This window comes from Gorilla gorilla, chromosome 7, assembly GCF_029281585.2.
Source record: "Gorilla gorilla gorilla isolate KB3781 chromosome 7, NHGRI_mGorGor1-v2.1_pri, whole genome shotgun sequence".
In the NCBI taxonomy this organism is placed as follows: Eukaryota; Metazoa; Chordata; class Mammalia; order Primates; family Hominidae; genus Gorilla; species Gorilla gorilla.
This window is the reverse complement of record NC_073231.2, coordinates 84,554,672-84,581,800: the sequence shown is the minus strand read 5'-3', so window position 1 is coordinate 84,581,800 and position 27,129 is coordinate 84,554,672. Positions and strand designations below refer to the sequence as shown.

The 27,129-nt window shown below is 38.8% G+C and overlaps 1 protein-coding gene across 1 annotated transcript in view; it reads left to right on the top strand.

Annotated features, from left to right (window-relative positions):
- The window catches only part of KCNU1 (potassium calcium-activated channel subfamily U member 1), a 149,775-nt gene that overhangs the window by 72,122 nt on the left and 50,524 nt on the right, over positions 1–27,129 (top strand). The window contains exon 19 of the mRNA XM_063709355.1: positions 6,052–6,169. Coding sequence (XP_063565425.1) covers positions 6,052–6,169 — 118 coding nt within the window. The remainder of the gene's footprint in view (positions 1–6,051; positions 6,170–27,129) is intronic.

The following is a 27,129-nucleotide window of genomic DNA, read 5'->3' as shown; positions in this document are numbered from 1 at the left end:
GAATCTTTTTTGAAGCAATGGATGAGTCTGACTAAATAGGAAGAAAGTCCCATTAAAGGAAAGGCCCATAAAAAAGAACAAGATAATACACTAAAAAGTATAATCTCACTATACATGTCATCCTATTGTATGTAAATTTAGTATAGTTTCATGCAGTATATATAGGCCGTTAAACACAGTGTACAAACCAAACTTTCTGAAAAGAAATTACACATACAAGCACACACATGCATATGCTTCTGTCATTCTGCAAACAAAAATGTTTTATAAAGAGAAATAATCATCCCTTTTTAGCTGACTTTTGTGACTTTACTATAAATATTTTAAAACAGGAAGTTGCTCTAGTATAAATGTTAAAATATTTCTGTATAAAAAGGAGGATTCTGCCTTTATGATTGTAGACATGCCAAAGTTTACCCACTTCTATGACATGTATTTTATGATATCTAGGGATAAGTTAATGAGACTTTCAATTTTCAATCTAGTTTCTTAGCTTCAGTGTAGTCATCATACTCTTCAGAATCTTTCATTACTCTTAAAATAGAATAATTTCTTTTTCCTACCCTATACTGATCCCCAATCACCAGTATTACCAAGTCTATTCCACTCCAGCTGGAACTCTATTAATCTGGTACTGAGATTCTAAAGCAACAAGCAGCAAACGATCAACTGTTACTGACTTCAATTTGCCAGATGATGGCAGCAGAATACCATGAAATGCTCACAGGTCAATGGCTTGGTGTGTCAGTTGGAATCTGGAGATCCTGGTTCTAACTAAAATGTGCCAAAAGAGAACATTATTTTAGAAAGAGGCTGCTAGACCACATAGTTTTAAATGTCATGATAACATATGGGCATTCTCTTAGAGAATTAACTTTCAAAAAGGGCTTAGGAACTTACCAATAAATGACAACATAGAAACCTTACACTGACTGAATTAGTACAATTATCAGGTTGAATATTTTATGGGTTTAGAGCCAGTTAAGAATATCCTCAGTCCACTCCCTTCAAACAGTTATCTCTTTAATGAGTTCATTAAATTTCCTTGGTCCCACTAGTTTCTCCCCGCTACTATACTCAATGAGAACCCGGAAGACTTGAGTTGTGATCACAGCTATTCCACTGATTACTGTGGTTGGCGAAAAATATTAGCTTTTGGGTTCTCAGTGTAATTAATCATCTCCAAAGAGGGGAATTCTCAGTGTCTATGGCCCTTTTCAAATCTGGTGCTCTATAATTCTGAATCCCTCTTTTTTTGATTACTTCCATTTTTTCAAACTAGAACCACACTAGAGGTTCTCCAATTAAATTCATAATAAAATATTTTACAGAGGAAACATAGAGTGCTGGTTAAGAATATGAATTCTGGATTGGCCATTTACTAACTGTGGGACTTTAGGCAAATTATTGAAATTTTCAAGGTGCTTCAGAGTTTTTTGAAATGTTGACAATAACAATGCATATCTCAGAAGGTTAAATGAGAATATCAGTACATAAAGAATATATAAATTGGTTATATTAATATAAAAAGCATTAAGCCTAGTGGCTGGCCAATAGTAAGTTCTGCATATATGATAATTATTATGCCACCCATGGGAGCACAAACTCAAAAGGAATCTTTTTATTTTTTTCGATCAATGAAATACAGATAAAATAAGAATTGAAAGAGAATTCCTAGTAGATTATACTTATTTTAACCCATTACCTGATTTTTTTTTTAATTTGAGATGGGGTCTCTCTCTGTTGCACAGGCTGGAGTGCAGTGGTGCGATCTCAGCTCACTGCAGTCTCCGCCTTCGAGGTTCAAGTGATTCTCCTGCCTCAGCCTCCTGAGTAGCTGGGACTACAGGTGCCTGCCACCATGCCCAGCTAATTTTTTGTATTTTTAGTAGAGACAGGGTTTCACCATGTTAGCCAGGATGGTCTCAATCTCCTGACCTCTTGATCCACCCACCTCAGCCTCCCAAAATGCTGGGATTACAGGTGTGAGACACTGCGCCCGGCCCATCCCCTGATGATTTTTGGGTTCACAGCATAAACACCAGTAGGGCTAAGCCTTCAGAGTAGGAGGAATAATTGTCTTTCTGACCTTCTTCTTAATGGAATTAGATAAGTTTTTGGGCGTGAAGTTTCTCAGCCTCAACTCTACAGTTCACTACCTGCTATTTCTTCATTGCAGTTTCTAACACCTAGGATTTAAGAATAGTAGTATTCAACCAGGGCAAGGAGGGGTGCATAAGAATCTTTACATGTGATAGAGTAGAGGGAATGGGCAATTTGAAAATAGCCCTTAGGAAAGTTGTGCCCAAATTCCCCTAATCCCCATCCCTTGAGAACTGTTTTAGAGTCTGCATTAAAATGCTAATATTCTGCAATAGAGTCAAATCTAATGGAAAGCAGAATTCTGAAAAGGAAATTGGAAAGAGAGTGCAAAAACAGTTAGGGACAGGAAAAAAAATGACAAGAAATTGGTTGAGTAGGTGGTCCAAATATGGATTTATTTTATTTTACAGTTTTCTTTAGGTTTGGCCCTGGGTCACTTTTTTTTTTTTTATAAACATTCCAGACTATTAATTGACCTTTTTAAGGAGGAATGACCCCAGCCAACGTTTCCTAGGGAGGAGAACTCTAAACACATAAGGTAGAGATTTAGTTACCCTAATGAATCTACCAGCTCATCTTCCCAGCTTAGCTTATTTAACAGCAATGAAGAACAGTCAGAGGTCCCATGGTCTTAGGTTAGGTAGGAGAAAGAATAGAAGATGGTTCCTGCATACTTTCTTCTCTAAGAGTTCAGGACCACATGTCCACCAAATTTCAATAAAAAGAAAAGCAACTTGGTAACAAGTCTGTAAAGACCCTACACAGATATATTGCACTCCTATATTTGTGTCACTTGCAATTATTCTTCTAATGGTACAGTTGAGTGTGGCTTTCCATGATTTCCAATTGTTAGCATTAATTCTGCCCCAGCTGAGGCCTTCTTTCTCATCCTAGTGACTACAATAGCTTTCTACTTGGTCTCCCTGGCTCTGGTCTCCTTTCATGCCAATCCATGCCGTTTTTCATAGCTATAACAATTTTTATGACATTCTGATCATGAATGGATACGTAAATAAATAAGGAATAGATAGGCGACCGTTACCCCATTTCTGCAAGACTAAGGCATGAGCTTGCTCTGTTGCCCTGTTGCTTTTTCAGCTTCTAAAACTAGTGGTTTTTATCTAGAATATGTAATATCACTTTTTAGGAATGTCACAATGAGTGGTAAAGTACTACATTTTATAAATAATTGCAACAATTTAGCTATTTAGTAAATTGGAGAAGATTTGGGATAATCTGAATAATATAGGCATTATTTTCACTCATTTGAACAATGATAAAACTTCTTGAGGGAGATAGAAATAAGTGGAATTATTGCTATCCATATGGAAATCACATATGAGGCATTTCTTAAAATGCAGTCCTATCACGTATTCCAGAAAAGGAAAGATTTGCTTGTTGCTTTCAAGGGAATTGCTTTTTGAAAGAGAAAGATAACCAAAATGTTGGCCATGTATTTAGAAGGACTTTCATTTTTTCTAGTCATTTACAGGTCTCAGATCCCATGTTTTTTTTTTTGTTTTGTTTTGTTTTGTTTTTGTTGTTTTTTTTTTTTTTGGTATCCAGTGCTTTATCTAGAAATCTGTAAGGTATCCATAGGGAACTCATGGTAAGTCATGACAAGACATTAACAGTCTAGCTAAAGTGTTAGGAAAAATCCATTTCAACTTTCCTCACCTAAAATAGATTTAAAATATATTGCACACTGTTAGCTATAGGCAGGTAGGTAGGTAGATAGATAGATAGATAATAGATAGATAGAAAAAATATAAATAAAATGATCAAACAGAATGAGATCAGAGAAACTTCATTGCTTATCTACTGCCTTGAGGAAGGGACTTTGTCTTATTTTTTTCTTAAATTTTTTCCTCAAATATTTGAAGCAATATTGAAACTGGGGATAAACTGTTGCAACTTCTTTATCTGCCCTATCTTGCAACCTGGTAAATAAACAATTTTCAATTTCCTTTCTGAATGCCATTAGAATTATAGAATTTAGACCTGGAAGGAATCAGAAGAGATAACTTGGGCCAGTTTGTCCTTGACCTTCAGGTGGTCAACACCAATCAGAAACATCAGCAATCCCCATACAAGCTGTTCTGTCCACCCCACACACATGCACATTCTTCCATAATTATGAAAGCTTTCAAAATTATAAAAGTCATTAATGTGTTTTCAGATGAGGTTTTAAGAATGATTCAAGGAAAAATTCAAAGCTTTAGCAAAGATTTTGAGAGTTTCACAGAAAGCACTCGCCCCTCCCATTTATCCTTCCCCCAACCCTCATTTTTTAACAGGGGACAAATGTTATTGGCTGGAGAGTTAGGCTTTGAGAAAAGGAGAGACGTCCTAAAAGTTCTATAATTCCTAGGCTAGTTCGGGCATGTTGTCTTAGACATTCCATAACCCAGTTTCCATCACAACCAGCCAGCCTTTAGAGACTGACAGTTGGTAACACAGCTAGTCCTTGCTCAAATTTTACTTCGGGTGTTCCCTTCCCGAGCCATTCCCCCCAGGGCAAAATGTAACCTTGAAATAAGGAAGCATCAGTCAAGTGAAGGCTTCTGAGGATTACAGGTAGGGTAAACTTAATTCCAAACCCATCTTTTAGCACACCTGGCTGATGCAATCACTGCCAATTTAAGTTGAGAAATCACATATCCAAAGGATGTCCTTCTTCTTCCAGAAGTGTGTTTTGCCTTAGTTGATGTTTTTATGGATTAGAATGGTTCAGAAAATAATTACATCAAAAGAAAGAGGGATACCAAGACATTTTCATGGCTTTTTCTGTCTGCCACTGATCAAAATGAGGTGATAAGTGGGATTAAGGGCTTGTCCCACGTGAACTCCCCACTGTGGCTAGTCCAAGTACAGAAATAATGCTTATGTTGAGACGGTAGGAAAAGGTCATGTCTCCTTTCTCCACTTGGGTGGGCAGGGGAAGAGGAGTATCAGTGATGACTGCCCCTTGATGTGGTCCACCTCCTTAGGAACTTCTGCTCAGACAATCTCTCCATCTCTGATCACCAAGCAATCAGGTTCTGGCAAGCCGATCACACAGGCTCTTTGAAAATTGAAGAGAAGCATTTAATTTGCAAAGCATTGTTTAGAATATGTTTTTTAAAAATCACAACAGCAAGTGCAAATTCTTATTGTGTGACAATGCCTACCTAGCCCAGAGGGTTGGAAATGATTCTTGGATTGAATCTGGGTTCCAGGATAAGAACGGCATGATTGTATATCAACATATGGGTGCAGGAAGAAGTAATGGCTCACCTGTCACATTTTTCCATATTAAAGTGGCTTCATGGTGCTCATTGAATCTGTTAATTTCAACATTCTTGCATGTATCCTTATAATCACCCTTCAAAGTCATGGTAGTATCCCCATACTGAAGGAGAAAAAATGATTTCCTTTTGTGTTATTTCCAGATTTCGAAATACACAAAGGTTTTGATATGCATTTACTGTAAGATCGAGATTCTTCAAAAGTCAAAATTAATAATAAAGAAAGCCTCAAAGAAAACATAAAGCAGAAGGAGGTGATGTCCAAGCAGAATGAATTGCAAGCCTGGGCAGCATCTGCAGGAAGGAAACAGGATTTTTGTAGAGTGATGCTTTCTTAGCGTCCTAAGGTGCCTCTAGACATGCTGTAGCAAATGCACTTGGGTGAAATGGGAGGGGTGATGGATTAGAAAGGTGCAGCAGCTACTGAGTAGGTACTTATTTTAAACACACCATATGGAACTGAAATTCTCTCTCACTCCCTAATTCTGTAGAAGGAAAGCAAAGAGTTTGCTACAATTCATCCTCTTAGAACTAGGCTAGAGCTAAGACTCCCCAGCCTTTCCCTAGTCAAGTGACTATAAATGGCTCAGCCAAGGGGAATAGTCCAACAATCCCTTGTGAAGAGATGTGCCAACTCACTGAGGTTTCTATCCTATTGCAGTGCCATCGGTAAAGAGAATGAAAAAATGTCTGAAGGGAATCTCCTCTCGTATATCAGGGCAGGATTCTCCTCCAAGGGTATCTGCAAGCACTTCGAGCATATCAAACTTCACCACCAGGTAAAAGCTGCAGAGAACCCTGGTCTCCTATAGTTTTTTGAGAATCAGTGGGCCATATGTATTGTATTTAAACCAGAATATTTGCTTTATAAACTCCTATACTGACCAATGGAATTGTTCTTCCCCAAAATGAGATCATCTCCACCTTGCCCATATCATTAAGCTAATCAAATACACCTCTTTCTTCCATTGCTCAAATCATCTGTACCCATAATAACCCAAAAGTTAGATACCCAACTTTCTTTCACACCACCTTTCAGGCACTTTAGAAATGTAAGTTAGAGCCAAATTTTAGCAGCTCCAAATAGCTTTTCTGTTGTTAATCAATCCCCTATATCCAATACGTTCAAGATGTGATTGTCTTAGTTTTTGCATCGGCAAAATATGGGCAACAAATCCCTCCTCCCTGCCCTTTTCCTTGCAGCCTTTTAGTACACTAAAACCTGCACTAACCAGAAAGAAGAGTTGGAGGAGGGTGACCTGCTTAATTAGAGGGGCAATTCAAAAGTTCTATCATTCCAAACTTTAATGAAAATAACTCTGTAATATCTTGACAACATTTCAGTTTATTAGGGATAATATACCAGGAAGATCTTTGATGATTAAAAACTGTGATTATCTAAGGGTAAATATATCATCAAAGAGTCGTTATACTCTGGCATTACATAATGTTATAAACGTTTTGTAGGTTTTTTATAGTGATTAAATGAGATTAGGTATTTAAAGCACTTTGCTGCTGCAGCCAGTATGGAAAACAATATGCAAGTTCTTCAAAAAATTAAGAATAAAACTACTATATGATCCAGCAATCCTACTTCTGGGCATTTATTCAAAGAAAACAAAATCAGTATTTCAAAGACAATTCTGTACTCCCATGTTCATTGCAGCACTATTCACAATAGCCAAGATACAGAAACAACCTAAGTGTTATTCAGAAAATGAATGGAATAGGGCTGGGCATAGCAGCTCATGCCTATAATCCCAGTGCTTTAGGAGGCTGACCTGGGAGGATTGCTTGAGCCCAGGAGTTCAAGACCAACCTGGGGCAATATAGAAAGACCCCGTCTCTGCAAAAATTAAAAAAAAAAAAAATGAGCCAGGCCTGGTGGCACACAACTGTAGTCCTAGCTACTTGGGCTATTGAGATGAGAAGATTGTTTGAGCTCGGGAGTTTGAAGTTACAGTGAGTAGTGTTCATACCACTGCACTCCAGCCTGAGTGACAGAGCAAGAGCCTGTCAAAAAAAAAAAAAACAAAACAAAAAAAGAATGGATAAAGGAAATGTCATACACACACACAGAATATTATTCACTCCTAATAAAGAAGGAAATTCCTCCATTTGCAGCAACATGGATGAACCTAAAGCACATTATGCTAAGTGAAGTAAGCCAGACACAGAAAAAGAAATACTGCATGATATCGCTTATATGTGGACTCTAAAATAGCCAAACTCATAGGAACAAAGTGGAATGGTGGTTTTCAGAAGTAGTGGGTGGGGGAAATGGGGAGCTGTTGGTCAAAGGGTACCAAGGAATCACTTTGCTTGATTCCCGGCTGCTAGTATGTCCTCATTAAATGCTGCTTATTATTGCAATGATCAATTCTCATAGCGAGGAAGGTATTTAGAATTGGGCTGAGAGTGTAATAAGTGCAGAACCTTCCAATGATGTAGATTTTGCAATAAATCTTTTACTTGTACTTGGTTTTGATACAATGTACCTATTTCTTTTAACACACACAAAGTCCTCTTCTGTTTACCTGAGGATTCTGGATTGTTGGGTCTGGTTAATGGAAATTTTCCTGTACCCTCCCAAAGGTGGGGTTGGAGTCAAACATCTGAGCCACCAATTTTCCCTCCCTTTTATGCACTTTCTAAGAGCAATATAAAAGTCCGGGGATTACAGTTTGTGCCCTTCTTGCCTTCCAATCCCAGATTTTATAAAGTGGATGAGATAGCCTATGGGAAAGCACTGAGAACTAGCTGAAGGAAAGGTCTTGGGGCATTTCAGGGACCCAAATTTTGCCTGGCTATTTCCAACAACAAAACAGTCACAGATGAGCACTGGAATCTGCAGATGCTTTTTCTCCAAAAATCCTTGGTAAATAGGCATTTATTGAGTAGCCTGTACGTGCTAAGTAGGCACCATGCTTGATGCTTTTGAAAATATAGAAATCATGTTTCAACTTCCATGCTGTCTAGATGGGTAAACAAGATGGAATCACATAAAATGAATCAGAGTCCAAAGAAAGAATAAGTGATAGTTTTTGACAGCACCGTAAAGTGACTATAGTTAATAACAATATATAGCATATTTCAAAATTACTGGAAGAGAAGATGTAAAATGCTCCCAATGCAAAGAAAGGGTTCACTCGTGAGGTGATGGGTATTCTAAATACCCTGACTTGATCATTACACATTCTACACACATATCAAAATATCACATGTATCCCATAAATATGTACAAATATTATGCATCAGTACAAATATACAGGAAAGAGAGGTTAATTTTCTTTCCTAAAAAGTACAAGGGAAAGAAGTTGGAAAACTTTCACAATAAAAAATTTTTGCAGTTCAAAATAAACACATAATAAAAGCCAATCAGTTAATCAATCAGAGGCCAAATAAAGTGGTACTCTTTCAAGTGCTACATTGATGGTTCTGGCAGAAGGTAGGGGAAGACGAGGTCAATGAGAGCTGGAAAGATTGTTCCAGAAAGCTTCCTGTGGGGGGTGGGATTTAGAAAGGTGGGAGACAGTGGGAATCTCAACTTCTGTGAATAGTGTAACATGGATAAAGCCTGGGGGGAATGTGGCATTTTCCATGCAGCAGCTAGCCAGCCTGACAAGAGGAGAGAATGCACAGTAGAGTATCGTGGGAAAGTCTCAAATTTATCAAGAACACAGTCTTGGATTTTGGTATTGTGCATGCATGCATGTGTGTGTACACTATGTTTATGTTAATGCAAAGTTGTTATAAAAACATGATTCAAACTTGAAAATTGTTTGTGAAGACATAAAGACAACATATGTGATAACACAGAAAACGCTCCAATCATGTTTGTGCTTTTGTTTATTCTCTCCCACATCTTCTCTGTGATGGTAAAGGGTTGGCCAGCCATAGATAATCAAACGCCACAGAAAATTCTCAAATGTAATTTTACCCATTCAGTTTCACTGGCTTTTCTTTCTATTCTTTAGCACAGCTGTAAAAACAAAAATAATTTAACATATCAGAATTTTTCCCATTGGTTTTAATTCTTGTTGTCTGTAATAAACAAGAAAATGGTTTAAAGCAGGCATCTAAAGGGAGAATGGATCCAGATAACCTGGTTCATCTGTAGACCCAGTCTGTCAGCCCTATTTCTGGTTGGGGATCCCTAAATATGCTTTTGACCCCAAGTAGACCAGAGATTGTGATAGTAACCCATGAAGATGATTGCTAAAGCTGATGATTAATTCCCTTGCACTCTTAATTCAAAATCAAGGTAGGTTTGCATGAATTAAAGAGCTTTAAAGAAATAAACGAGAGCCACGCTTCAGAGTTTTTTAGATGGTGGTATATCCTTGAACAAATATGTTCCATTTGAGGGTGAGTCTCTGTGATATTTCATCAACAGAGTTGGTTAGTTCAGGTGACTTACGTACCGTGTTAATGGGTCAGTGGTAGAGTACTCCCACTTAGTACCATAGAAAACAGTTTGTGTTTGTTTTGTGTTTATGTTGTAGGACAAAGGGAGTTCCAGCTAGCAAATTGGCAACATATGTCTAGAGGATCTATGTTTGCCATAACAACAATGAGTGGTAAAATAAACTGGATGGCTTAATAGAGACTAGTAGGCATTTTTGGAAAAAAAAATGTAAAGTATGTGCTATGTGCTATTTGTGATCCATTTTTTATGCATTAATAGTCTTATATTCACAAACCAAAATCAACATATTATTATTTATAGTTTTGCTGACAATGAACTTGATTTTTTAAAGATGTAATCTTCAGGCCACCAGTGGGTTTTCCAGTAAGTTCAGAAACTACTATTTTCTATTCTTAGTACTTAAAGCACTACAGACAGCCCTAACTTATACAAAAGTTATTATCCAATATTTTATGGTATCCCTGATGTCTTTCTCTTCCCATAGAATAAGCAATGTTATAAATAGCAGTTATGTTGTCAGGCTAGCACACAAAAGACTGTTTAATAGATGGAGTTAAATATATATTTGTTGAATGAATAAGTATACAAACATTAGCTCTATTTGCTTGAATTTTATGTCCTTAAATCAAGGGATCATATGATATAAGAGAAAGAAAGTATTTCCTGTTTCTTTTCAGGGAGATAAAGTTAGACCTGTGCAGTGTTTTATAGTAAGTGAAAATGAATCTCATTCATTTCTGGAGCTCCCTGGTCCTAGCTTCCATTTTCTTTACCTTGGCCATTCCACTTTGGGTGAGTTAGGACAGTTTTGCCCATTCTACCTATCACACAATTATTTACTATTCTCTGCTTCTTCTCTATCAAAACTCTCTTCTTTAGTAAAACTGATATTAATTAGATATTAGAAAGAAAAGTTTTAGATACAACTGATTTGTATGATGTTGTGACTAATAACACCATAACCACAATAAATTATCCAGCTTTCTAAAAAGTAGGTGCAAATAATCTCAAGTGAGTAGTGAAAGAAAGATATTTAATCGGTGAAACAAGGCAGAAATTTCCAAGCATTGTATAACAGACCTGGGCCAGGAGAGGAAAACGTTTTTAATAGAAATGCTTGTTTTGTTTGGCCCTATCACACTTTCCCTGGAAATTCTCCCTATTGGGTCTGCTTAAGTCAACTTATGGCCCATATTGAAATCTAAATGCTTTTCCATATAACATCCCTTCTCACCATGTCTTAATGGTATCTATGAATGAGATCACATTTATAATATCAACTTCATCTCCATCCTCTTTATGTTCTTTTACAGATACCAGGGACGGTAAATGCTATTTTTTTCTCTCTTTGCCAATGTCCAAGCCAGGCTTAGTTCTTTCAAGGATAAGTGGTCCACAAATATTAGCCATGAGCAATAGCACCTATGGCAGACATGAGCTCCAGATCGCCATCTTCTTAGCTTGTAAGCTTCAGTTTTCTCATCTGTAAAATGAGATGATATTAGAATCTAATTGAAATGTTGTGAGGATTGGTTGAGACAGGACTGATTCAATTCTTATGTAGTGCCTAATATACATAGTGAAAATACAGCAAGTGAAAAATGTTTCATGCTGTTGTTGTCATTGTATTTCCTGTCACCCTCTGCCATCATGTCTCTGGTTCTTAGACTTCTACGTTTTTGCTACCACTTTCTTTCACATTTTAGTGGAGAGGTTACAGAGTTCAAGACCTCACAAGATTTAATTCACTGTCTACAACCACCATCTATAGACAACCAGCCTGACAAGCATACCAGCAGGGTTTTCAGTGAAGATCTACGATGCAGTAGTTCCCATTGGTAAGGTCACTTTGCCATGTCCAAGTCTGCCTATAGCTTGCCATTCTCCCTCCAGAACATTCTTTTCCATGGCAATTCCAGCTCCTTCCTTGGCTATTTTCTAGTGCCTTCCAGTCATCCTATGGCAGTCTTTCATTTCCAACCAAACTGTAGTCCATCCAGAAGGACTGCCAGGATAGGCTTTGCCAAGCTGGAAGCTTGCTAGTAAGTAGTGCACTGGCCGTAAGGATGTAAGAGTTTCAATCCAACTGGGATAAGTTGTTTGTTTCTTTTCTGGCACATCTATTTCCAGCCCTACATAATTTATGCTCATGCATGACTCCTGAGACACCAGTCCCTATGACCTGTCATTTTCATGCCCCCTCTGCCATACATACCCCGTTGTCTCAGGAAAAGAAGCTGAGCCCTTCCTCCCTTTTTACTCTCAGTTCTGTACACTTTATCGAATTCTGTGTTCCAAACTATTCAGGCAAGAGAATCCACATCTTTTAGCCTCAATGATGTCTGAACACCTACTGAGAGCCAGCCTCTGAGTCCACCTAGTGGGGGCAGAAGATCGGATAGAAATCACCATACATGGCTCTTTTCATGTCATATCTGAGCTTTCTACAGAAACTGATCAGATGAGATTATCTGAGCAATTCCTTTTATCCCTTCTTATTTTATATTAAGCTTTTAAAACTACTTTCCCTCCAGACAAGCATAGACTTTCCTATTTGAGTGTAATGTAGCCCATAACTAGTAAATCAAAAGCATTCTCTGGTTCTTTCATTCATGTAAGCCTATTGAGTGATGCCTTTTCTGTAGCATTTCAAATCATGTTCTGGAAATCTACATTCACTTAACACTGTATGGCCAGTATTTCATCTTCCAGAGTTACCTTTCCCCAAGAGTCCCATTGGCACTTATGTTTCCCATTCTATGGTTTTCCACCTGACATTTTAGAACCTTTAAAATATGCTTTCTCTCATTTTAATTGATGGTATAATTTGGGACCACCAGAATCCCTAGCAGGGCTATGTGTCTGCAATGAAGTTTAATAAATATCTTCATCAGGTCTCAATAGCAAGACCAAAGAAGACAGCCGGACTAAATATATTCACATATAATTATAGGGATAATCTAGAGGTAGGATTGAAAATATACATACACATATACATATAAAAACTATACTTTTAATCACAATGAGCCTGAGTTCCAAAGACAGATGAAAGAGTTAGGGTGGCAGGGAATATAGGAATAAGAATTTTGAAAAGATGACTAGATATTTTCCTTCAGATCCTCTAAATACCTCTTTTCTAGTTCTTATTTTGTATTCATAGGTGAAAATCCCATTTTTGGGAAGCAATGTGCCACAATCCTAGCAAAGTACCATATATATATATATATACATAGAGAGAGAGAGAGAGCAATAATTCAAGTATGTATTGAATAATCTGATTCTTCAGATTAGCAAACAAAATTTTATTGTTATTGCTTAAAAATAGCAGAAAAATAGCTTCAGGCTTCTTAAAAGCATCAGAATTGTACCATAGAAAAGTCAACATTTCTCTTCGTTACTGTCATCTCCCTCATCCTGCCTAGCTTCACAGACTATAATAAAGGAGAGACAAGGCATTTTGTAAATATCTTTGTGAGTCTGTGGACAGGTCTTTTAAAAAACTAAAAACAAATTCTCCTGGAATTACAGGTATGGAAATTGATTTGGCTGGGTGCTAAGATGAGGAAGTGGCCCTCAGATCATTGCGATAAAAATTACTATGGGATGACTGATCATTTACTGAGTGCATATATTTATTTGCATTAGTTAACTAGTATTTGCATGCTTTTATTCTTCATTTCATTTATAATCTCCTAAAAGGCAGGAATGAGACCTTGTCTGTTTAGGGTCATATATAAAAGACCAACTCTATAAGACAAGGTGAAGGTTATGCGAAGCTTAGTCACTGTTTCTAAGTAAAACTCTCTTCAAGGCCTTGAGACATGACTTGCATAGTTTCCAAGAAAAAAAAATGTGAAGTAGGCAGATCTCACTGATTTTCACTTTGTGTTATTTGCCCTCTGAGTAACATCTTATCATCATCTTTCTCAGGGGCTCACAGTCCCCAGGTATTTAAATGTCCTCATCAACATCTATTATCTAAAACTTCATTTGCAAAAACAGAAGAATAAAATATTAACCCTTCTGGGGCAGCTTCCCTTTCATCATGGATCAGGGACTTCAGCTAAGGAACAAAGCCCTAACTAACAAATTTCAGGTATCAACGTATAGGGAAGGTATAATTTTAGGCAACGTCCAATAAGAGTCTTCCATGTACATCCAATACCACATCTCGAAGCCTATCGCATGCTATGCTATGTTAGCTTTTTGGCTTCAGAAAGAGAGATAAAGGGGGACGCCGCCCCGCCCTGTAACTATGGTGGGGGCTCCAGCAGTAAACTGTAGAGTGTCAGATCACAGCTCTGTGACGTTCATGCTCTGTGACCATGAGCAAGTCACTTACTGTCCTGTGGCTCAGATCCCCCATCCAGTAAAATAAATAATACAATCTCATAGAAATGATGTGAAGATTAAGTATAAGACTTTGAGAGAAGTTCCCAGCATTGAGTAGTAAGCATTCAATAAATGCTAGCGATTATCACTACACAAGAGTCAGGAGTTTCCCATAAAATAATTGAAGTCAAGGTCTGGAGAGTCACCGCAAAGCAGCTTTCTGCTAATATTAAAATTCTGCATTTGTGCTAACACCAATAGTTTGAGTAGGTAAGACAGAGGACTTAGAGATGAATGTTGTTTCAATTAACATCTTGGGCGGGGCACAGTAGCTCATGCCTGTAATCCCAGCACTTTGGGAGGCCAAGGTGGGTGAATCACCTGAGGTCAGGAGTTTGAGACCAGCCTGGCCAACATGGTGAAACCCCGTCACGCCTGTCATCCTAGCTACCCAGGAGGCTGAGGCAGGAAAATTGCTTGAACCTGGGAGGTGAAGGTTGTAGTGAGCCAAGATTGCACCATTGCACTCCAGCCTGGGCAACAAGAGCGAAATTCCATCTCAAAAAATAAACTAACCAACCAAACAAACAAAAAACCCCAACAATTTACATCTTGTGGGGGTGGCAAAGTGGCAGCAGAACTCACCTTTAGTAATAAGAGAGGTAGACCCTGTCTCATTCTCCCCAGGAAGCAATGTGGTCCTTGCCTACTAAGAATAATTACTTTCTTTCTTTCCTTCCCCTGGCCCCCACCTCCACCCCTTTCTTTAAAGATATGAGAATGTAAGAATTCTTCACCTATATTAGACCCATGCTTGGCTCCTAAGACCACGCCAGTTTTGATAGTGAAAGTCAAAGACACAACCATAATTGTCCTCCTCAACTTAGCATCAAACATAATGGCTGTTTACCCAACACTATAAATTATTGGCTTACACAACACAATATATTATTGGCTTTTATACAATTATTTATATGTTTTAAAATAAACATCAAGAACAAGTGAGTGTGGAGTCTGTAACAATCCCCATTTAATTGGGAAAATCTTTCTTGCTAATAAGAAAGGGTTAAGAAAAGGCACTTTTAACAAATTCTTCTCCTTGAACGCCCTTTTCTCTCCCTGATCTCTGTTCCACAGCTGGCTGAGGACTGCAAGCACAAGGCAGGCAGAACTTCAGGGTTGCTGGGCAGCTTTACAAGTTGGCAGCTGTCTTAAGCACATGCGCAACGATCAGGACAATAAAATATTGTTCATTGCTTCTACCCCACAACCAATTAGGTCAGCTGTAAATATTGGAATTGCTTGGTAAACATGCTGGAAGATTGTGCTGACTTGTTAATATAAGTGAAAATGTAATTAGATTTATAACACTTTTTTTCCAAGTCATAATTTACAACAACAACAACAGGAGAAAAAAAAATCTCTTGCAACCAGCTGAAATATCATTATTAAAATGCACATGAAAAGTCAATTATGCCAGAGGGAGGTATTTAAGAGAAGTGAGTTTCCATACCGTGGGATTACACCGTGGGGATTACATATTTCTTATTTATTTTTTTCCCTAGATCTTTTCTGCTGCCAAATGAAAAGGAACAGATATTTTACTTATTTCACTCTGAAATATTGCTGCAGATAGTGCTAAGAAGTAAACCAAATAATCTGACTCCCTGGAAACCTACTCAATTCTCTTCAAAGCCCCAGGAAAAGCCTAGTAGTCACCATTCTTTTTTATTTATAAGCCCATCTCGCTTTAAGCAATAGTCATGTTCCTTAAAACATGTGGAAATCATTTTTTTTTCCTAAATGCTATTCTGTTTTACACTCTAAATGAGTAGATTATTATATAGAATTCTGTGGGGGCAGTCCTTATATAAAGATAAGAAATAAGCCCTCATTTTCATTTTAAAATCTGGAGTTTCCCCTGCTCACAGGGTCATAGTGGGAACGCCACTCTACCCTCACTCAAGGATGGTACAGAGTGGCAGGACATTCATGTGATGTCCCAGGCACAGGTGCCACCACGTGCCCTCCCTGGGCAGGAGGTCTTGGTGGCATCATCCCTGAGCCGGGCTTCATCCCATGAGGAGTGTTTGGGGCTCTGTGGGTTAGGTAAGGACACAACCATTATTGTCCTCCTCAATTTAGCATCAAATATAAAGGCTGTTTACCCAACACTATAGATTATTAGCTTACCCAGCACAATATATTATTGGCTTTCGTACAATTATTTATACCTTTTAAAATAAACATCAAGAACAAATGAGTATGGAGTGTGTAACAGTCCCCATTTAATTGGGAAAACCTTTCTTGCCGAGAGAAGATTAAGAAAAGGCACCTTTAACAGATTCTTCTCCTTGAACGTCCCTTTCCCTCCCTGCTCTCTGTTCCACCAGAGGGGTTCTGTTCCTTCCTTAGAACCCCTCTGTTCCTCCCAGAGGGGTTCTAAGCCCACTTCCAATCATAACGCAGCCAGGTTGTTGCCCTTCTGCTTCCTGGTTTCCTCCTAATGAATGTAGGTGGTATTATATCTCATCTACATTTAAGGTACCAGTGGGGAAAAAGCTAGTTAAAAAAAATTGTAAGGCCATGTATAAATGTGAAAGAAGCTGCCATTTTCTGTCCGTCTCAAACTTCTAAAATGTTCTGTTTAGATAATGGAAGAAATATTTTAATGCATTTTATTGGAATTGCTAGTGCATTATTGCAGATAAATTACTCTTTAGGGAAAGATTTTGGTGTTGCTACATAAGAATCAACCGAAATAAATCACATGTATGTGTGTGTATATATACACACATATGTATGACTTATTTATACATACCAATACATACATACATTACATATATACATTACAGATATATAATACATATTACAGATATATAATAGTGTTTTATATATATGTTATTATATATAACATATATACATTACAGAGATATATACACACACACACATTACAGATATATTATATATATACTGGAAGATCTAGAACAGCTAAAAATAAGGAGTGGCAAAGTTTACAGATTTTGATTCAAAGTAGCCTTTTAATCCAGTGATAGGGCTTTGTAATTGAGAACAGTGCAAATGACCTTCCAAAATAAAAATGTCCAGTTTTTATTTACTTACTGCATGTAATAATTATGATTAATACCTTTATATTCCCATTTTATTACAAGTAAAGAGCACATTAAAATTTCTAGTTCATAGAATATTTTTTATGAAAAATATTTTCGTGCAGATTAGCTAGCTTTGCTTCAACTGAAATATTGTTTGATTTTATACTCAGTCAAGCCTGGTGCCTGGATTTTACACTGTTTAGGTATAAATATAAATATCCAGAGACCTTCTTTCTAAAAATCCCTGGTTTCAGCTGTTGCCCACAGCGTAGGTATCTGCTGCCAGGACCATGGGCAACGTGCTTTCTTTTTTCTCACTTGACTTCTGTTTTATTCCTTTGAGAAATTCTTTAATGGATCAGCCTTGGAAACCAGTTTTAAGAGACTTAGAGATAGCTCAGAGGCAAAAGACAATTTGAAGGGATTTTTAGGGCCAGTATCTGCTTGGCTTGTGAGTTTAGTCTTCCAGGAACAGTTCCAGTATCTCCTGCCCACAGCCACCGAGGTCCCACTCAAGCTAATCGATTTCCATCATGCATCCCCTAGGCCGACACAGGACAAGTTCTGAGCTGAGCAAAAATACAAAATCTATGAACCCACTGGCATAAGGCTTTGACTTCTCTACATAGATTCTATCTGTGTTTCTTTACAGCTAATTGGGAAAGATTTGGGTGAATGCGTTAAAAAAGAAAACAGACAAGGAACCACCCTGGGTGGCTTTTACATTTTTCTGTTTTTCAAAGTCAAAGAGCTATGTCAGAGGACTCTCAGTCTTTAGGGAATCAGGAATAAGATCACAGAAGAAACATGTTTGTATAATTACACAAACAGATCATCTCTGTCAACCCTGATTCTATCCCTCCTTCCAACAGTCTTTCAAGGTCTATCTTCCCATCTAGAACCATGTTCTTTCTTGGAGGTAGGGCAGGGTAGGCATTCCTAATGAGGTGCTCTGTCACCAGACATTCTTATCCCCACCTCCAGATCTGTGGCGCTGCCTCAAGTTCTCCTCCTCCTCCCCCTTCTTCCTCCTTTCCTCTCCTTCAGTTCACCTTGCAGCCACTACATTTGGTTCTGGTATTTTTTCAAGCAAAGAAATAAGAGTAGAGAAGAGAGATGAAACAGTACTTTCCAAGGTAGGTGTGTATGTAGGTATGGATATAAAAATGTCAGGGGATAAGAGGCTTCTCCAAACCCTTGTCTAATAATATACCCCCTGGCTGGCCTGTTTCCACCCTGAGAATCACAGCACACACACAAGGCCAGATGTTGGTGATGGGAGCACTGAAGCAGAAAGGAGATGAGGAGACAAGAGAAGAAACAGAGAAGTAGGAAGAGCAACTGGATTCTGGAAAAATAATTTACTATACCAAATTAGAGAATGCAATTATAAAATCAACACTTTTCCCAAGCACCTGATTTCTCTCTAACTCTCTGTTACCTGCACTTAGAAACACACTCTAAAATAAGCAAAAACAAAGGGCAAAGCAGACGATCCACAGTGAACCCAGCAGGGGCTGCAGATTCCTCACATCTGGGCTAGCAGTTGGGGTAAGGATTCATAGAATCAAGTGAGGAAGACATGCTTCCTCAGTCAAGCCTCTTGCTTTCTCTATTTTATTCCTAAGGATTTCTTAAATCTCTAGTTTTTCCTCTTTTTTTTTTTTTTTCTTTTTGAGATGGAGTTTCACTCTTGTCGCCCAGGCTGGAGTGCAATGGCATGGTCTTGGCTCACTGCAACCTCTGCCTCCTGGGTTCAAGAGATTCTCGTGCCTCAGCCTCCCAAGTAGCTGAGATTACAGGCGCCCATCACCACACCCAGCTGATTTTTGTATTTTTAGTAGAGATGGAGTTTCACCATGTTGGCCAGGCTGGTCTCAAACTTCTGATCTCAGGTGATCCTCCTGCCTTGGCCTCCCAAAGTGCTGGGATTAAAGGCATGAGCCACCACACCTGGCCTAGTTTTTCCATTTTTAATTCTAATCCCAAATCAAGCTACTGTCTTCTCTTCCTAGACAAACACTGAAATATCCTCTGGTGTGGTCTTCCCATATCTACACTTGTCCCTTCTTCTCCATTTTTATATCACAGCTTGAGGGATGCATAAAAAATGAAAATGTGAAATACTGCTTCCCTGGAATGATTTCTCCATGCCCTTAAGAATGAGATCAAAATCCTTAACAATGCCCGTTATCATATAGCTCTTATCTCTCAAAAGCCCTCTAAACTCGAACTATATTCTACCCTCTCACTTGTCCAAATATGCATTATACTTCTTATCTGCCTTGGTCCTTTGTGTATACATAGAATGTGCTTCTGTTTTCCCATCTTTGCCTAATAAATTCTCACTGCATTCCAAGAATATTCCAAAACTCAACTCTAAATACCCCAGATTACCAAGATAAAAAGGACTTTGTATTTTATTAACATCCCAAAAATATCTAGCTTCTCATTATAAAGAATGATCTCTTTTCAAACAAAAATATGTCTCTCATGTGGTATTTTAAAAAGCTGATTTAGCAATAAAATAAAAGTATTTAAAATAATGCCCAATTAGTTGCAAGTAAGAGAAACCAATTAAAAATAAAGACAAGAAAATTTCTGATAAGGAATTTCAGATCAGAAAAACTCTAAGGGAGAAAGTGATGTTGGCCTTCAGGTGAGACTGGAACCAGGAATGGGAAATCTGTGTGCCCCACCCAAGGAGGCTGCTCTGTCAGCTGCACTCTACCACGGGTCCATGTGAGCTGTGGTGTAGACCTCACCCTCCATACAAACGCTGTCTTTACCTCTGTAAAGCAGCAGATGGTTGTCCCTGTCCTGAAGTCATATCCCTGCCCACAAACTAGGTGACTAGCTTCTCAGTTTCCCAGTTTCTCATGACAAGAAGAGAGTATCCAACTGACTCAGCTCAAGTCAGCTTTCTGTGTTATATCAGGAAATGGAGACATTGGGAACAAACTTGACCATTGGGTAGGGGATGAAATAGTTCTCAAAGAAGTAAAGGAGTGCAGATATGGACTTGGAAGAGACTCAAAAGGATTTATTCCAAATAAGCACAAGAACAATAGTCATAGTAAATAAATACTTTTAAGCATTATCACATCAATTAGGACATGTGTATATTTTATATATATAAAATATAGTTATACATACATATCTGCCCTAATAGGATAATGCTGAAAAGTATTTACATATTTTATATAAAATATATATTTATATTGTATATGTGTATAAATATATAATACATGTTAATACATTATATAATATATGTTTTATATATATTATATACGAACAATTTTATATATAGGAAAATTCAGACTGGCTTTCCTCTCAGGTGAAATTTACTTAGCAACTATGATAGTAAATCATCGGGACTTTGCTGAAGTCACTTTCTCAGATCTTCTGGAAGGCCTACATTGAGTGGGCACCGTAAAATATTGGTTTATGGCTTGGGTATTTCTTGCATTTTAATAAGGCTTGGAAACTTAGACGTTATTCACTGCAGCTGCCAATCAAGTACTTGTGCAATTCAGGCATATATGTATGTGTGTGTGTATATATATATACACACACACACAGATATGAAATATATGAGATATATAAAAATATATTTTTAGGTTATATATATACCCATATATGCTGTAATTTTATATAAAATTACATGTTTGCCATACCTACTAGGTACTCAGCGGTATAGCACACACTTGTGGTATAAATCTAACCTTGAGAAATGTATGTCTGGTATGCAAGAAAAATTAGCTATCAATTAATTGCAGAATCGATTGAATAAATTAATGCAGAGCATATTTCCATCTAATCTTTGTTGAGTGCCTTTGATATGCGTTGTGCTTTCATGAATTTATTCATGAGAAAGCTGTGTTGAGGGATGGGTCAGGTATTGTGCTAGAGATCAGAAAATTGGGGAAATTAATAAGGAAGGCTTCCTGCAGGAGGCAGGTCTTGAGCTGCATTTGAAATGCCGAATGCTTCAACAGCTGGCATTCTGTGATCTGTAGGAATAAGAAAAAAATTAGTACAAAGCAAAGCAAACCTGATTGGCTTTCCCTCAGGTGAAATTTACCTGGCGTCTATAATAGTAAATCACTAGGACTTTGCTCAAGTCACTTTCTCAGATCTTCTGGAAGGCCTGTCTCGAGTGGGCACTGTAAAAGATTGGTTTATGGTTCGGGTATTTGTTACATTTTAATAAGGCTTGGAAACTTAGATGTTATTCACTCCAACCGCCAATCAAGTACTTGCGTGAAAGCAAGACAAACATAACAATAAACGCTAAGCACTCCAGCGTACAGCAACTCTGGCAGGATGTACTGCAGGCTTTATGAATGTATGAGAGTGAATATACAGAAGCTTGGGAAAAGGTCATTGGTATTTTTGGAGCAATAAATCAAGTATGGAAAGATTTGCATTTTGGCTGTATAACATGCAGGACTGGATTAGAGGGAGAGAATACTTTGAAGTAATATTTCTCTGCTGACTTGTTTTATTAGCTTCTTTTAAACATGTTACATTATTGCTTATAGAATTTCATTTACTCGGATTGGCAGCTTGATAAATACGTCTATTGGCGATGATTTGGATTGCTCTGGGCATTAATATTATTAAAACCTGTCACAAGGAAATGTCTGAAAGATGACTTACTGTAAAGATTGCAGCATGAAATAAATCATCCAGTGGTATTTGTTACCATTTATGGCCGCTTGGAGCTGAGTCAATCCCTTTTTATGTTGCATTATTTTTCAAGTTTTTATAGCCTTACATTATATATTGCTGTCAGAAATGAACAGATGGGGTGTCGAACACAGGCTTTCTGAATAATTCCCACCCTCCAGTTATTGGTATGAAGGACAAGTGCAAAACTGCGTTCTCAAGCAAAAAGGAGAGAGAAAGAGGTGGGGAAGTTGCTGTTGAGGAAAGGGATCCCTTTGTCAGATGCTTTAGGCCAATCCCACCAGCTGGTTGGAATCCCTGACTGGCAGTCACCCTGTTTGGGTTTCAAGCAAGAGATGAGGTGGCTGTATCTGGCACCAGCAGCCAAAAACTGCAGTTTTCAAATGCATTTTTTTCCTGAGTGCCTCTTGCTGAGGCATCCACCTCCACATTTGGAGGTAAATGTGTCATATTACTTTTTTCCTAAAAAGCTGAGAAAAAAAAAAAACCTGGTAGAACAAAAAGAAAGATGCACAGAAAGAATTGAATATTCTTTGAGTGAGTGACTAATACTGCAAACATCCTGTTGTTGGGCTTGGGGATGGGGCATGAAGGATTCTGAGTAATGTGGATTGCTTTGTAGGGCCCTGGGCATCAATATAAAAAAAAATAAAAGGAGCACCCTGGAGGTTCTCAGCATCTCACAGAGGAGGGAGGAACATGGTGCTCCAAGACTTCCTACACACTGAAAGGCAATGTGCCCTTAGGGGTCATTAGCTGCCCCCACTGACAAGACCGGGCAGCCACTAAACCTTTCGGGAGCCCTTCTACAAAGCTCTGAGGCTTTGCAACCATTGGAGGAGGAGAGAAAGTTAACTCACTAAAAGGCCAGCCAACTGTTTTTTTGTTTGTGTGTTTTTGTTTTTGAGACAGCATCTTGCTCTGTCATCTAGGCTGGAGTGCAGTGGCACCATCATAGCAGACTTGAGCAATCCTCCCATCTCAGCCTCTGGGGTAACTAGTACTACAGTCATGAGCCACCATGCCCAGCTAATTTTTAAAATTTTTGGTAGGGATAGGGTCTCACTCTGTTGCCCACTCTGATTTCAAACTCCTGACCTCAAGTGATCCTCCCACCTTCACTTCCCAAAGCACTGGAGTTAACAGACGTGAGCCATTTCATCTGGCCAAGCCAACCAACTTTTTAAGAGGAGGGGGAAACATGAAATTTTCCTCACCTAGTCTCCACACACACTATGACATCCATTCTGAGTAGTTCTACAAAGTACTGGCATATTATAGAGGAACAGAAAATAGACACAAACCTGAGTGTCTGGAATTCAAATTCATTGCTCACCATCTTGAGAATTTGAGTGAGTCACTTAATTTCTCTTCATCATAAAATGTGGATAAAAATATTTTTTCCTGCCTACCTCATGGTGTTGCTGGGAAAAGTCAAATCACACACACACACACACACACATTCAAGTTTACTGGCCCCTACATTTGTCAAAGATAGGTATTTGAGTCACCATGTTATAGCCAGATTCTTACCTTCTCTCCTATAAAGCTCTGCATCTTCACGAGTTTGTCAATCTCTGTTACTCGTCTCCTCATCCCCAGATCCCTAAATGTTCAGCCCTTTCTCCACCATCTCTTAAAAGTGCTACCTTACTAGGAGCGATTTGCAGACAGTCATCTACAGCCTCTCCAAAAAGAGACCCATTCTCTCTTACCACACTTCTTGACTCCCTTGTCTCAATCATTTCTTCTTTTATGTCATTTCCAAAAGGACCTTTCATATGAGTTTCTGTCTATTTGTCTCATTCATGTGAGGATGTCATTTGGATAGGCCCATTTAAAAGTCCATATTTACCAATCACACCTGAAACCAGCAGGGCTGTGGAGGAATGTTTCTTTCCAGGCAAAGTTCACAGCGTTGCTCCTTTTCATTTGAGATCTCATTCTTGAGTAGCACAGAAAGTTTTCTGTCCTTAACCCAGAGAGAGAGTGTGTAAAAGGGTGAATTTCAGATAGTTGAGTTTATAAAGGCAGTCAATTAGTTATGTATGCAGAGCTAGAATTTCTGTATTCCTGTGAGAGATACCTCTTGCCCCTTCTCTGCCTCTTTTTTCTCATTGCCTCTACAAAAGGACATTTGCATAAACCCCATCGTCCTCACCAAATTGGCAGCACTGAGCCCCCATAGGCTGATACATAAACATTTCACTATTTTTTTTTTTTTTGAGGTGGAGTTTTGCTCTTATTGCCCAGGCTGGAGTACAGTGGCACGATATTGGCTCACTGCAACCTCCTCCTCCCAGGTTCAAGCGATTCTCCTGCCTTAGCCTCCTGAGTAGCTGGGATTACAGGCATGCACCACCACACCCAGCTAATTTTATGTTTTTAGTAGAGATGGGGTTTCTCCACGTTGGTCAGGCTGGTCTCGAACTCCTGACCTCAGGTGATCCTCCCACCTCGGCCTCCCAAAGTGCTGTGATTACAGGCGTGAGCCACCAGGCCCACCCGCCACATTTGTTTAACTGTTAAATATTGCATCATTCTATAAAATATGCATTTCTCTTTTTTCTTTCTTCTCCTTCCCTTCCTTTTCTATCCATCTCTTTTTTGCCTTCCTTATCTTTTGCATTTTATTTACTTTTACAAAGATATATTGAATGAGTCATCAAAGTTCTTAGCATCTTCTGAATAAGCATCATGATGTCTGTGTTTCCACATAGTAATTTTCTTGTCTCATGAGAGGTTAAAATTCACCAGGCTGAACAATCAGTGAATTACCTTTTCTTTCCTCTGGACATTTAGCATGAACCAGCCATCAATGTTCTCTCACCATGCTGAGAAAGTTGATGCTCACCAATTTCCTCTTCAGTTCGTGACCTATCACGCTTTAAAGAAGAGATACGTGGCACTAGGCTTGATGTCTGGCTCACTTAGTAACTGGCAGTCATATATTCTTTCCAGGCTAAATCCCCTATCTATGAAATTAGAGAGAAAATGAGACATAATCATCTAAGCTTTGAACTTTATCATTTACTCCTGTTCCCGCTGTCATATCTAGAAACAACCTCAGGGTAACTAATTTCTCCTTGTTGTGCTTTGCCTTTTCTGGGAGGAAAGACTTCCACTGGCTTGGCAACATGGCTCATGCCTGTAATCCCAGCACTTGGGAAGGCAGAGGTGGGAGGATCACTTGAGCCCAGGAGTTCAAGACCAGCCTGGGCAACATGGTGAAACCGTGTCTCTACAAAAAAAGAAAACCACAAAAATTAGCCAGGTGTGATGGCTCATGCCTGTAGTCCCAGCTACTTGGGAGGCTGATGTGGGAGGATCATTTGAGCCCAGGAGGTCGAGGCTGCAGTGAGCTGAGATGATGTCACTGCACTCCAGCCTGGATGGCAGAGCCTGACCCTGTCTCAAAAAAAAAAAAAAAAAAAAGACTTCTGCTGATTATAGTTGCCAAATATCTGTGTCCAATCAGTTGCAAAATACTACCTCATGCAGAGTTCATAAATCCTCTTCCTTCTCCTAGTTTAGCTTTCATTTTAAAAAGTTATCATAAATTCACTAAAACCATTAATTCATGTGTTAAACTATCTGAAAGGTAGGGATGCTTCTTCAGTGTGTTGGGTGTGGGGTTGGGAAGACTTGCAACTTTGACCCAGAGTGACCTGAGATAATGAAGTTTCATAGTAATGGATAATTACTGTTACCCACCTCTTTATTATTAATTCCACAACTCCGGCACATAAAATAACTTAATCATTTTCAGAATTTGCATGACTAATGGAGTGAGTTCTGATAGAATAAGGATAAGTTTCATAATTAGGTTTTGCTGGGAACTTGTGCAAACCAGTCTATTTATAATTTGGTCAGCTCCTGATTTTTAATGAGGACATTGAGAGGGACTGACGCCTCTGGCAGCATTCACTTCATATTTTAATTACCCACAGTAATTCTGACAATTACACATATGTCATAAATCACATCATAATGACCCGTGAAGCAAGTGTATTTAATTACTGAAAGGGGAGTTTTCAGGTTAAATGCGTGGCAGGGTATGCCGTGATGTGAGCCACATTTGAAAACCAGTAGCCGGGCGCGGTGGCTCATGCCTGTAATCCCAGCACTTTGGGAGTCTGAGGTGGGTGGATCACCTGAGGTCAGGAGTTCCAGACCAGTCTGGCCAACATGGTGAAACCATGTCTCTACTAAAAGCACAAAAATTAGCCAGGTATGGTGGTGCACACCTGTACTCCCAGCTACTCTGGAGGCTGAGGCAGTAGAATCGCTTGAACCCAGGAGGTGGAGGTTGCAGTGAGCCAAGATTGAGCCACTGGACTTCAGCCTGGGTAACAGAGTGAGGCTTCATCTCAAAAAAATAAAAAATAAAAATAAAAACCAGGAAAAAAAAAAAAAGAAAACCAAGCCTCCTGATTCTGTGGCCTAGGAGAAGCAGTCTTAGTGAATAAGGAAAGCTGTGGTTGAATTTCCAGTTTTAACTCTGGCTTGTAAAGATCTTTGAAGTCATCACTCCTGTCCTTACAATAACAAAAAAACTAAACAAACTGAAAATTAGAGACTTTTCTTGGCCCATCAGTGAAACTGAGGTTATAGGGCAAAATCCAGAAATGTGGAGAATCACAGCTGAGATCTTCTCACTGGGGGAAGCACTGAAGCTGTAAACTAGTAGGAATATTTACATGATAACTGGGATAAATTACTAGAGGCTGAGTGTGGATAAGGTATAGAATGAGAAACTCCTGGGGGCACACTTTGGAGGGTTTTGCCTTCAGAAATCCTACCAGGTTCCAGGATTTTTCCAATGAAAGGCCTAGAAAAAGTCCCTCAGAGACTCTGGCAGGGTGAGAGAAAAAGTAAACATTGTGAAATAACAACCAGAGGCCGGATACGACGGCTCACGCCTATAATCCTAGCACTTTGGGAGGCCGAGACGGGCAGATCCCCTGAGGTCAGGAGTTGAAGACCAGCCCGACCAACATGATGAAACCCTGTCTTTAGTAAAAATACAAAAATTAGCAGGGCATGTTGGTGAGTGCCCGTAATTCCAGCTACTGGGGAGGCTGAGGCAGGAGAATCACTTAAAGCCAGGAGAAGGAAGTTGCAGTGTGTGAGATCGCACCACCTGCACTCCAGCCTGGGCAACAGAGCAAAA